General features: G+C 45.1%; 1 protein-coding gene across 1 annotated transcript in view; it reads left to right on the plus strand.

The window, feature by feature from the left end:
* Window positions 1–1,214: 1,214 nt before the first annotated feature.
* Window positions 1,215–13,739, plus strand: part of Nploc4 (NPL4 homolog, ubiquitin recognition factor) — a 54,527-nt gene continuing 42,002 nt past the window's right edge. Inside the window, exons 1-4 of the mRNA XM_032914193.1 lie at window positions 1,215–1,249; window positions 2,035–2,356; window positions 6,797–6,877; window positions 11,254–11,366. Of these exons, the coding sequence (XP_032770084.1) occupies window positions 1,215–1,249; window positions 2,035–2,356; window positions 6,797–6,877; window positions 11,254–11,366 (551 nt within the window). The remainder of the gene's footprint in view (window positions 1,250–2,034; window positions 2,357–6,796; window positions 6,878–11,253; window positions 11,367–13,739) is intronic.

Genomic DNA, 13,739 nt, shown 5'->3' on the forward strand with positions numbered 1-13,739 from the left:
TGTGTCTGACAGCCACAGTGTACTCGTATAAATAAAATAAATAAATCTTATAAAAATTAAATTGCAGGTTGCAGAATGTGTGTTATCAGCACGGACATTGATGATTTGATGGGATTAGAGGGGAGCCAGGTCTCTTGGTGTACACCTATAATCCCATTACTCAGGAAGCAGGTGGGAAGATTTCAGACTGGAAACCAGCTTGGGTTACATGATAGGAGACCAGGATCAAAGCGGGCCTTATATATCCACGACTCTGCAGAGAGCTTTCCCACCACGAATGAAGCCTGCGTTTTACCCCAGTATCCACAAAATTGGACGTGAAGGCACACTCCTGTAACCCCAGCATGAGGAGGTGGAGACAGAAGGATCCAAGGTTCAAAGGATGAACCTGTATTTGGTGCTGTCCCAGAGGACTCGGTTTCAGTTCCCAGCACCCACAGGGTGGGTCTCAATTTATGCAGGTGAGGGCTGGCACAAGATAAAGCCAGGCCTGTGATTGGGCAGTGAAAAGTAAGGCTGGGACAGAATTTTTTGTAAGGGGCGGGAGAGGGAAGAAAAAAGAAGAACCAAGATGGAGGCAGAGAAGGACGACCCAGATCCCTGTGGCCTTAAATGGCCACAGGTAGTTAGATTTCTTTTTTTTTTTTTTTTTTTTTTTTTTGTTTTTTTGGAGCTGGGGATAACCCAGGGGGCCTTCCCCCAGGCAAGGCCTACCACTGAGCTAAATCCCCAACCCCTATGAATATTTCTTAAGGGATGGATTTTTATAGGACAATTTATCTTATCTAGGTGGGCAGTTTATATCATTATCATTTGGTTGTGAGTTTATTGTGTGGATGTTTTGTGGAATGAGAATTTAAGACATAAATCTGATTGCTAAATTTCAAGCTTATTGAGTTTTGATTTTCTTTCTTTCTTTCTTTCTTTTTTTCCGGAGCTGAGGACTGAACCTAGGGCCTCGCGCTTTCTAGGTAAGCGCTGTACCACTGAGCTAAATCCCCAGCCCCGAGTTTTGATTTTCCCAGGTAACCGGGAGTTGTGACTATAACCACAGGGGATGCTGGGAATGTGGGCAGAGTCCGCAGCAAGAGAGTTGCAAGAGGGCGGCTGCTGCTGGGCTCAGAGAATAGCGGAGGCAGCGCGTGGGATGGGGATTGGGAGCTTAGCGGGGGAGACGCTTTGCTGACTGAGACGAAAATACCCCCTCGGATGCCATGTGGCCCACCGGTGCGGGCAATAGCGTGGGATGGTAGAAATTCTTCATTAATATTTACCGTAACACTCAATCACCTGAAACTCCACTTCCAAGGGATCCACTCCCTCTTTTGATGTTCTTAGGTATCAGGCACTGGTGTGGTGCAGCAAAACACATGCAGGCAAAAACACTCGTACATATAATGTAAATTAAAGTCTGGAAAAAGCGCTTGCCTAGCAAGCGCAAGGCCCTGGGTTCGGTCCCCAGCTCCGAAAAAAAGAAAAGAAAAAAAAAAAAAATCTGGAAAAGTTTAGTCCAGTGGGTGGCACATGACTTTGGGTAGACCTCTGTAAAATCAAGGCCAGCCTGGCTTACAGAGCTAGCTCCAGGACATATATTAATAATAATATATATATATAGTACAATATGTAACATATACAATAACATATATTATATAATAACAAAAATAAATAAAACAGTCTAAAATATAAACAGAGTTTAGTACACTCAAACTGAACCATCGGTGGCAGGAGTGGGTGCCTGCCTTTCAATCCCAAAAAGCCAAAACAACAACAACAATAAAATCAAATAAAAATTCGGAAGCATTTAGCCTCTTAAGAGATTTCCATAACATCTGCTTCAAATCATATGCATGAAGTTACAAAATTCAGTGCAAAAGGAGGACCTGGAAAATTGTGAAGACGGTACAGAACATCCTTAACGGTTATATTTGAGTGAGATCTCGATGCTCGTCTCCTCTTGCAGCTTTTTTGTATCGTTCGAACTTTCAGGAATATGCCTTTCCTGTCTGTCTTCTAAATTTGGGGTCCTGGGTCCAGTATAGGAGGCAGGGTTAGACGCGCGCCTAGGAGGGGGCGGGGCCGAGGTACGCGCGGCGCCGCCTGCGCATGCGCGCGGCCGTTGGCGGGGCCGGAACCTTGTTTCGTCTCTCTTCGCCTGGCGGAGTGCGTTGAGCGAAGCACCGGACGTCGGCGCTGGCGGAGCCGGGCGGCGAAGCTGGAGCGGCGGTGGCGGCGGCGGCGGGAGGCCGGGGCCGGGGCTGAGGCCGAGGCCGGGGCTGCGAGGCCCTTGGGGAGACAGGCGGCGGCAGCCCGAGGCCCGAGCCCGGAGGCAGGAGCGACCGCCATGGCCGAGAGCATCGTGAGTGCGGCGGTCGGGAGGGAGCGGGGCGCCGGGATGAGGCAGCAGATTTGCGGGCGTCCTGGGCGGGCCAGCGCTGGACGGTGCTCGGAGCCGGCGGCTTCTCCTCATTCGCCTTGGTTTTGAGGAGGTACCACCCCTGGCCGAGCCCGGAGAGGCTGGTGGGAAGGAGGCCGAGCGGTCCGAGTGGAGCGGCCTTCTTCCTCCCTGCTGCCGCAGGTTGCTCTGAGGGACCTCGGCCTTCTCCCAGGCCCCGAAGCCGGGTGCGTCCTTCTCTCCTCCCCCATCCCAGCAGTGCCTCGTCATGATTTCACTCCGGAAGAGTCGACCGGAGAAGGGCATCATTAGGGGGAACCCCTTTTTCACAGAGGACGCGGCCATGGGGGCAATCCGAAAACTGGCGGGACTGGCTCTTCTTTGACATAGACAACTTGATGACTACCTGTTTAAAAGGAGTATAATAAAGAAGGCTGATTTCACTTTGGCCTGTCAGTAGAGATTGTCACCCCCAACCCCATGGAATATGTCAGTAAAACAAGAGGAAAACCAGCCGGTGGTTAACCTGTGGGAGTTTCCAAAGTAAATGTGGCAGGGGATGGGAAGTGATAAGAGTAAATAGACTGTCCTGACAGAATAATTATGGCCAACATTGAGGAATATTTGAGATTTCCGTGGAATCGGAATCATGTTGGTTGCTTTAAGCCTGGGACAGCTCTGCAATGGTTTCCTGCATTCGAGAACAATCACTTCTCTCTGGGTTCCTTGGATTTCCAGGGAAGTGTAGCTCTTGAGTTTTGTTTTGTTTCTTGAAACAGTCTTACTACTTCATCTCAGACTGTCCTTGTCATTGACATGCTCCCACCTCACCTGCCTCATCGCAGACAAGGACTACCATTTCTGGCAGGTTAAGACTTAAGGCTTTTCTCTTAGGGGAGCCTCTCTTTCTTTACAGTTCCATTTAGGGGTCTTCCGTTCTCTCTGTGTTTCCTATCCTGAATGCAGATGATGCAGAGAAACCTCAGAATGGCTGACTTTGTTTTAGAACTAAAGTTTACCATCGCAGATGACTTGCTTAGACATAGGTGAGGTATCAGCAGGTAAATCTGCTTTTTAAACTTCCCACTTTAATGATCTTTACTGAGGTTAAGCAGTTTGTTTCAGAGGCTGACCTGGGCATCAGTTGGTCTTCAGTTGACTTTCTCAGGCTGTAAGGAATTAATATACTCTTCAGAAGTTGATTTTAGAAGTTTTACTTTTAAGACATGCATTTTATGTAGATGGGCATTTTACCTTCATATATGTACATGTACCACACCTGATTGTTTAAGAAGGCCAGAGTAGTTTGGATCCTCAGGAACGTGTGGGTGCTGGGAATTGAACCCAGGTCCCCTGGAAGAGCAAGAAGTGCTATTTATGGATAAGCCATCTCACCAGCCCCTTTTTAAAAAAGTTATGTGTAGGGTATGTGCACATAAGTGCAGTTGTTTAGAAGCTAAAGGTTTTGGACACCCTGGAGCTGAAGTTACAGGCAGTTGTGAGTCACTCAGTTGAGGATGCTGGGAACTGAACTAGGATGCTCTGTAGGAGCAGTGAGTGAGCAGAGTACTCTTACCTTCTGAGCCATCTCTCCATCCCTGTTTCTTCTGAATTCGAAGGGGGGGAGGGTCTTCAAAGAATTTCTGTAGGGATAATGTTAAAAATTCAACCATTCTTCCAAGAAATTTTCTATTTTTTTAGTCTTGATTTTTTTTGTTGTTGTTGTTTGTTTGTTTTTACTTTGTGACCCAGACTCGACTGTGTTGTTCAGGCTCGTCTAGCTCCAGTGCTCAGACTCTCCTCAGCTTCCCGGATAAGTGGGACTGCTGCTGCAGCTTCCACACATTTGGCTTTTTTTTTTTTTTTTTTAAATAGATAGGTATTTTGGTTCTGTCTGCATGTACACCTGCATGTTGGAAGAGGGCATCAGATGCCAGTATAGACTGGTTGTGAGCCACCATGTGGTTGCTGGGAATTGAACTCAGGACCTCCTGAAGAGCAGCGAGTGTTCTTAACTGCTGAGCCTTCTCTCCAGCCCCACATCTAACATTAAGAATCTGTGTTCTTCGTGTGGCCAAATCTGTCTATTCTGTATTCTCTTTTGTAGCCTGTCAGAGGTTAATCCAAAACCTTTCTCAGCACATGGTTGTTTCTTCTTCAATTCAGACTCCCATCAGGTAGAGTGACTTTGCGCTTTAGAATTCTTTGGGAAGCAAGGCATTGTAGCATAGGCCTGTAATCCCTGGGCCAGGTTCCTAAAGGTTTGAAACTTGTCTGGTCTGCATCATGCGTACAACCAAACCAAAAATCAGCCAACCAACAGATTTCTCTTGCTACTTCTTTCTCCTAGTACCAGGGTAAGTGATGGAATGAAGGAGAGTTTGTGGAGCCTTCCACAGAGAAGCAAGGTCTTAACTTTGACATGTTGCAGAGTTGAAGACAGATAAGAATGAAATATATATGAGATGTTTTTCCTTGGCATCAAATCCCAAGTGTAGAAAAGAGTTCTAGAAATCAGTTCTCACTTACAGTTAGTTGCACTTACTACAGATGGGAGCTGGGTGTAGAAATGAGACACTGAGACAGATATGGTTCAGAAGTAAATGTGTGCACAACTTTATGCCTTTTTTCCAGAACAGAGTATTTAATGTTGAACATACTGGACAAAACCAAGTAAAACTCACTAAAAATTGAGAGGGGTGGTCATATCATTTTAGAAGAACCTGCATCATTCTTAAAAAGAAGACAAAACTCAGTTAACTGTAAGCCATTATGGAGTTCCTCAGTGTGTTAGTAGAAGTCTTTGTTTAAAGTATTTTCTGTTTTTTTTTATTTTTTTTCTTTTTTTCGGAGCTGGGGACCGAACCCAGGGCCTTGCGCTTGCTAGGCAAGCACTCTACCACTGAGCCAAATCCCCAACCCCTAAAGTATTTTCTGTACAGTGCACCATTAGTGAGTGCTGGAAAAAGCACTACAACAGAGGTGTTTTCTGAGGTATTTTGTATCTTTCCTTGCAGTCCTCAGGTGGCTGGGCAAAGCTGCCTGGTTTACAGGGCATGCCCTTTCATGCTTCTTTGCTAAAGCGGGGGCTCCAGCAGTGCCTGGCATGATGAATGATGTGTTCTCAGAAGCTGAGATCAGTATAAACGCCAAGTCCTAGAAAGTGGGCCTGTGTCTAGCATTCTTAGAGGCCAGTCAACATTTTTATCTTTGCTTGCCATGGAAATACATTTTGTTAAAACCCAGCGCCCCAAGAAAGCCTCTCCTTAGAGTTTACCATGATATTAAGGGCCTTTATTTTGTTTTATTTTAAAATTAATTTATTTTTTATGCATATATATGTGTGTGCCCTATAAGCATTCAGGGTCCTGTGGAACAGAAGTGGTTAGTGCATCCCATAGAACTAGAATTACAGACAGTTGAGAGCCTCTATGTACATGGTGGGAATTAAACCCATTTTTCTGCAAGAGCAGCTGTTGCTTTTAAGGACTTCCTAGGTAAGCGCTCTACCGCTGAGCTAAATCCCCAGCCCCCTCTTTGGCCTTTTTAAGATGATTTCATGTGATGTCTTCTTGTGATCTTGAAGGGAAGTACATGAAGGCTGGCAAACGCCTACATTTGTAAAATAAAAACCTTATCGTTGGGTGGTAGTGGCACACGTTCTGGGAGGCAGAGGCAGGTGCATTTGAGGCCAGTCTGGTTTATAGAGTGAGTTCTAGGACAGAGAAACCCTGTCTTGAAAAACAGTCCAAAAACCTTATCTTAAGATTGTCTCATGCAGCTCTAACTGCCTTCTTCAGATGTTCTCACCTGTGCTTGGGATTACATGTTCCCACCATAGTTAGCCTCGAAGTTGTGTGTTCCACATGAAATTACAGAGTTTGAATCAGAGTGGTACTGTAGACCGTCGTCCAAGTTTTGAAGCATCTTACATCTTGTTTCACCTTCAAGGAATAATGAAATTGGGGATTGAAGGGAAAGTTTGGGAGTAGAGAGGTGGCTTAGTGGGAAAGGGGTTGCTGTACAAGCATTGGGATGCGTTTGGATCCCAGCATGTGGAAAAAAGCCAGACAGAGAGGTGAATGTCTGAGACTCCATGGCAGAAGGTGCAGAGCAGTAGAGGAAGCTGCCCTACACTGACTGACAGCATGTGGGTGTGCATAAGTGAGCGCACCTGTGCTGCATACAGCACCCCTCCCCCGCACACGCACTCGCACTCGCACGCGCGCGCACACACACACACACACACACACACACACACACAACATACACACCACAGAAAGCTGCAGAAGGGTGACTTCTACCTTTAGTTTCAACAGTCTAAGTGCGCAAGAGACCTCATGTAAGTCTTAGAAAACCAATCCCTTACTAGGTGCAGTAACCGTCTGTCTTGATTTACTGTAGATAATCCGCGTCCAGTCCCCCGATGGAGTGAAGAGGATCACAGCAACAAAGAGAGAGACAGCCGCGACATTTCTGAAAAAGGTACCTGTTCCCTCCAGGGCTCCTGTCTCTGCCTTTTTCTGTTTCCTTTTTGACTCTCCCCACCAGGCTGTCACTCCTAACTGCTTTCTCCCTGTGTGATTGGACTGGACAGGGGCAGGGAGGTAGAGAGGGAGAGGAGACAGCAGGTGGAGTCAGAAAGACAGACAGAGCATCACTGTGTAAGCTGGCCTTGTGCTCTAAGTAACTCCTGCTTGAGCTTCCCGAGTGCCACTGGGGTTGTAAATGTGAATCGCTATGCCGAGCTCTGGGTCAGGTGTTCAGTCACAACCAATATGACCGCAGGAGATGCTAAAGTACTTTGCAAGAGTCGTTTTTGAGAAGGAAAATTCCGAGTCGGGTGTGGTGTTAACACCTGTGGTCTTGTCTCAGGAGGCTGAGATGAGAAAGGATTAAGACCCGGTAGGCAGTGTAGTGAACTGCAGACCAGCTGGGTCCATGGAATAAGACCCTTTCCTGTGAATGCGCACGCGCATGTGCACACGCACACAGCAAGGACCATGTTTCAAACAACATTTGGAGAAAACTTGAGTTTGTAATAAAAACTTTCTTTAGAATGACCCATTCTATTTATTTATTTTTGTTTGGTTTTGCTTTGAGACAGGGTCTTTGTGTAGCCCTGGCTGTCCTGGAACTCACTCTGTAGATCAGGCTGACCTCAAACTCACAGAGATCTGCCTGCCTCTGCCTCTCAAGTGCTGGGATTAAAGGTGTGTGCCACTTCGTTCAGCTCATTCTTTTTATTAATTTTGAGATAGTGTCTCACTACTTAGTGCTGACTGGTTTGGAACTTGCTTAGTAGACCAGGCTGGCCTCACATTTGGTTTTTAATTCAGAAAGGTCTGTCTACCTCAGATTCCTGATTGGTTTATTTTTATTTTATGTATATGAGTATTTTGCTTGCTTGTATTCTGCATACTACATACATGCAATGTCAGTGATGACCAGAAGAGGGTGCTGGATTCTTCTGAACTGGAGTTACAGGTGGTGTTGGTATCTGATTCCAGGTCTTCTGCAATAGGATGAGGTGTTTAATTTCTCTAAAAAAGAACTAGGGAGGGGTCCTAATCTGAACATCTGAACAGCTGACCCATCTCTCCAGCCCTGCCTCTCCCTGATCTTTTTTATTTTTTAAATGATTTATTTATCTACTTTATATGAGTACACTGTAGCTGTCTTCAGACACACCAGATGAGGACATCAGATCTCATTATAGATGGTTGTGAGCCACCAAGCGGTTGCTGGGAATTGAACTCAGGACCTCTGGAAGAGTAGTCAGTGCTCTTAACCACTGAGCCATCTCCCCAGCCCTAAATGTTTTACTTTTAATGTATGGACGTTTTGCTTGCATGTGTTGCCAGGTCTGTAGTCATTTGCCTGCACGGTTGTTTATTACATAGAACAGTGGGATCCTGGCAGTTTTGTCATATTTAGGTTTGTGGATTAGTATATGAGTAGCACATACCTATGTCTAGTACCTGTGGAGACCAGAAGAGGGGTCAGATCCCCTCGGAATTGTGTTACAGACGGTTATGAACTGCTACGTAAGTTTGGAATTGAACCTTGGTCCTTTAGAAGAGCAGCCTTTGCTCTTAGCCATTAAGTCATCTCTTCAGGCTACCCCTCCCCTCCCTAGTTCTTTTTTTTTTAGATTTATTTATTTATTATTTATAAGTACACTATAGCTGTCTTCAGACACACCAGAAGAGGGCATTGGATCCCATTACAGATGGTTGTGAGCCACCATGTGGTTGCTGGGAATTGAACTCAGGACCTCTGGAAGAGCAGTCAGTGCTCTTAACCACAGAGCCCATAGTGTTATTCTTTTTTTTTTTTTTTTTCCTTTTTTTTTTTTTTTTTTTTCGGAGCTGGGGACCTAACCCAGGGCCTTGTGCTTGCTAGGCAAGCGCTCTACCACTGAGCTAAATTCCCAACCCCCCCATAGTGTTATTCTTGAAGCAGCTTTTGGTGAGGTATTTCAAATGTCAGAGGCAATCTTACTGATACTCTTGCTACATTTCTTCCCATCTAAAACACAATGGCATTTCCAAAGAAACCTCACCATGTTTGCCTGGGAAACCTCACCATGTCTGCCTGGGAAACTGTCATTAGAGTTTTATTTCGTGCTTCAGTGCTTTTTGAAAATTATCTGAAAGGCATTTTAATTGTGCATCATTCTCACTCATATATAAGAAGTAAAGCTTTAGTGAAATTAAAGGGATAGGATTCAAACAGCTCTCTGTTTACAGGGTCGAGCCCTGCCGAGTTAGCGTCTCTGCAGGTCCTGTCCCAAAAGGTCCTCCTCTGCCAGTGTCCAGAGACGCTGACTCCCAGCACCCAGGCTGCTCTCTCCATGTAACTGGCAGAACTCAGCATCCAACTTCTCCCTTTTCCATCACTCATTAATTGGCTTGTTTGGTGGGTAGCAAGTTAGGTCATTGGGAGTGACAAGTTCACACAAGCCTAGGTGGATTGTCGGTTTGCACACACACTGGGCCTATAAGACTATGTGGTTTACAAGTATATCCATATTCAAGATGGCCTTATGTATCCATTTTTAATTTACTTTTTTTTTTATTGGACAGTGTGTTATGGATGTGGTTCTCTGCTATCAAATGCAGATTTACATCTACGGTATTAGGTGTTCTTTTTCCTCTTCTGTTACATATTTCATTCTACATTTTTCATTTCATTTTAAGTTTCTTGTATACTTGCATTGCTGTGAAACATGTCTTCAGAACATTTTCATTATGTATGTCTGAAATCTGTTCTCCTTCAAACAACAGCTTCCCTGAAGCCCTGGTCACCACCATTCCGTTTTCTCTTCCCACTAAGTGTTGAGTTTCACTATTTTAGATGTCTCTTGTAAGTGGAGCTATACTGTGTGTGTAGGGTTAAAATCCCAATAAATGGTCTTTAAAACAGCCTCTTTCTACCTTATAAACTTGCTTGGAAAGCAGATCTTGAGCCCTGTAAATGTTGTTTGAGCCCGATGGCCTGTGCTAAGTAAGCGACCTTTTTTATATATGGCTTTATGCTCTGAAAATAATGTTGGCATGTGTCACTGGTGAGATGGTTTATGTTGAAAACAACTTACAGACCAGCACTTGGGAGGTGCAGGTAGTAGGATCAGGAGTTCAAGGCCAGCTTTAGCTGCATTCTGAGTTTGAAGCTAGCCAGAGCCATTCGAGATCTGTGCCACTGCCATCTCTACCCTAGCCAGAAAAGAAGATGACAGCAACTTATGGAATCTTAGTGATTGGTTCATTTGAGACTATTCATTTCAAGGTCTCATTGATGGGTTTTCAGAGCCCAGAATCTCTAGAGTCCCACATGGAGTGCTTAATATCTGTTGAGTTAAATGATTAATAGGTCCCATAGCACACGTGATTTGATGATCTACCTCCCTTTCTGCTTATCTGTTTTTCCTTCCTTTCTCCCTTTCATTGTTTTGTGTCAGGTTGTCAGGGTCTCATGCATATAGCCCAGTCTTGCTGGGTAGCTGAGACTAGCCTTGAACTCTATACTCCGTTTGCATCTTCCCAGCGCTGGAATCACAGGAGTGTGCCACTGTGCCCAGCTGACATTTCGTGTTTTTTTTTTTTTTTTTTTTTTTGGTTCTTTTTTCCGGAGCTGGGGACCGAACCCAGGGCCTTGCGCTTCCTAGGCAAGCGCTCTACCACTGAGCTAAATCCCCAACCCCTGACATTTCGTTTTAAAAATCTTTTACACTTATTTATGTATTGGGGTGGATGGTTCATGCCGTGGTATACATGTGGCGGTCAGAGAACAACTTGCAAGAGTCAATTCTCTTGTCCTACTATGGGTCCAGTATCAGATTTTGGTCCTAAGGCTTGGCAGCAGGCACTAGTGGTTGAGACTCTTACTTGCTGCAGCTGGCTTTTCCACTGGTAGCATCATTCTGCACTCCATTTTTTCTCTACTGGTAGGTTTATGATGGGAATTGGGTTTTCAGTATTGTTTCAAAAGTAGCAATTAACTTACACAGTGGCCTTGACTCTGGCTGGTTCCACCTTTTTTTATTATTTATACAGGATCTTTGGCTTCTTGTGGACCACTTACTGAATTGTCACTGGTGTGATCAATACAGTTTTTCCCAAGTGAAACAACAAGGGATGCATACTCTGATGAGCACTTTCTTTTTTTTTTGGTTCTTTTTTTTTGGAGTTGGGGACCGAACCCAGGGCTTCCTAGACAAGCGCTCTAACCACTGAGCTAAATCCCCAACCCTGATGAGCACTTTCTAACATTACTAATTGTTCTTCCTGTGGTCTTGGCACCCTCTGGCATTTGATACTTGGATGTTTCATTACATTTCTGTTGTTTGGGGCTTGTAGGTTGCAAAGGAGTTTGGCTTCCAAAACAACGGCTTCTCGGTTTACATCAATAGAAACAAGACTGGAGAGATAACAGCATCGTCCAGCAAATCCCTGCATTTGCTAAAAATCAAGTAAGTGTCCAGCTGGTGGGAGACAGGCAGGAGGAGGAGGTGGATGCAGTGCCCTGACTGACTGAGGCTGTCTGGATTTTCTTTTACCTCTGGATACTATTTCTGTGGCTCTGCTCACTGCTCACATACAGGGGATTGTGTCCCATGGCTGGTGTACAACAGTCATGCGAGGCCAGCAGTTACTACTGAGCAGGTTTGACTGTGGAATTCTGGTTATAGTCTTGGGTCCATATCTGCAGTAGGGCCAACGTCTTGTCTGGAGGAGGGGACATAGAGCACAGCTGTTTGGGAAAGAGATGCCATCATGACAGCCCTGCTTACTAAGAAGATAGGTGAGCTACGGTGGCCGTTCTCACTTGCATGCCAGTGGGGCTTTGACAAAGGCCCCTCACTCCTGCCTGTGGTCATGGTGTCCTGTGTCATGCAGCACTTTGTGAGTGCAGAGGAGTGTGGTCGTAACAAGGATGAAGCCTGCAGAGTTGAAAACGTTTGCTCTGTGGCTTTTTATAGAGCAGCTTGTTCACCCTTCTATAAACTGGGTACCTGCATTCAGCAGTCTTTTATTTTCCATGTATTTATCTCATGTGTATGAGTGTTTTACCTACATGTGTGGCTCAGTCTGCAGGTGTTTGACTGCATACCTGTTCACTAGACAGAATAGAAAGCTATTCTGACAGTTCTCACTTTTTGAGTTTATAGATAAGGATGTGTGGGGAACAGAGTATGTAATGATGGTGTACACTGTTCAAAGACGTGTTTGTCTATCCCTTTAACCAGCTTGTGCCTTTCCTTATTGTTACTTGTGACCATTTCCAACAGGGTGGCTGAGGTCATATTTTCTTTGAGATTTCTTTAGAAAAAGAAAATATATAGCCAGCATACACCTTTAATCGCAGCACATGGGAGACAGAGGCCGGCAGTTCTTTGTGAGTTCGAGGCCAGTCTGGTCTACATAGTGAGATCCAGGATAGCCAGGGCTACATAGTGAGACCCTGTCTCAGAACAACAATAACAACAACAATTTATTACATCTCATTTGTATGTGTGTGTTCATGTGCACACATGTGTGCATGCTCTTGAGTGAAGAGGTCAGAGGTCAACTTGGGGAAAATAATTCTCTCCTTTGGGTCCTGGGGATCAAATTCAAGTCGTCGGGCTTGTTAGTAGACCCCGTCATCCACTGAGTCCTCTCACCAGCTCCCCGAATCAAGTCATTTCTCAGTGTTACGGAAGTTTTGAGTTTATGCTGTCATTCCTTCTCTGCTCGTGAGCCTTGGGAAGCTTCTTTGCCTCACTGGGCCTTGTCATCCTTGTAACAGCAGTACCTTTGCTGTGTGGATGTATGGTACCTGCATACGCTAAGGTACAGTAAGCATTAAAACAGTGGCTGTGGCTTTTTTGATAAAAATTTTTATTTGTATGAGTGTATGTTTTTGTGGCTGCGAGTCTGTTGTAGGTGGTTGTGAGCTGTCTGATGTGAGGTGCTGGCAGTTAGCTCATGTCCTCTAGAGGAGCCATCCTTCCAGCCTAGTGTGTAGCTTTTCTGATTGGTGTTGGTGTGCAGGGTTGCATTTAAGTCTCCACAGAGGCTGGGCAGGTGTTCAGCTGCCAAGCTAAAGTGTAGTTTGTTTGTTTTTGAGACAGGGTTTTCCTGCCACTCAAATTAGCCTTGAGCTCACTGTTCTGCTCCCTTCCTCCTAAGTGCTGGTGTGACATAAAACTGTTCTCATGAGTAGATAAAGAAAAGAAATGTAATATAACTGGATATACTCAGAATTGGGAGGCATGATGATTGCAAATTTGAGGCCACCCTGGGTTATAGATCAAGGCCTTGTCTTTTTTTTTTTCTTTTTCTTTTTTCTTTTTTTTTGGAGCTGAGGACCGAACCCAGGGCCTTGCACTTGCTAGGCAAGCGCTCTACCACTGAGCTAAATCCCCAACCCCAAGGCCTTGTCTTAAAGAAGAGAAAGCAGGTATGAAGAGAACAGTTTTCAGATAAACCACGTGGACTGCTTTGCTGCTGTGTGGTAACAAGGAGAGAGAGCAGAAGGCATCCATCTGGAACACCTATCAAGGCTACAGTAGACAGCGTCTTTTGTTGTTGTCTTATTGTGCTCTCCTCCTTGCCCTGGACTCTCTGTATCATCCAGGCTGGCCCGAAATCTCACCCTGCCTCCTCCATGCTGGGACTAGAAACCTGTGCTACTCTGACTGGGTTTAGGTTATATGTTTATCCTTATTGTCTTAGAGGTTGAAGATCCAGGTGCTATCAGGCTATGACATATTTCTTGTTGGGTTATTCTGTCCTCATATGGCCTCTGTGTCTAGAGAACACACCATAAGACCATTGGAACTGAAAATAATTAAAACTTT

The sequence above is a fragment of the Rattus rattus genome, chromosome 9 (genome assembly GCF_011064425.1).
Source record: "Rattus rattus isolate New Zealand chromosome 9, Rrattus_CSIRO_v1, whole genome shotgun sequence".
In the NCBI taxonomy this organism is placed as follows: Eukaryota; Metazoa; Chordata; class Mammalia; order Rodentia; family Muridae; genus Rattus; species Rattus rattus.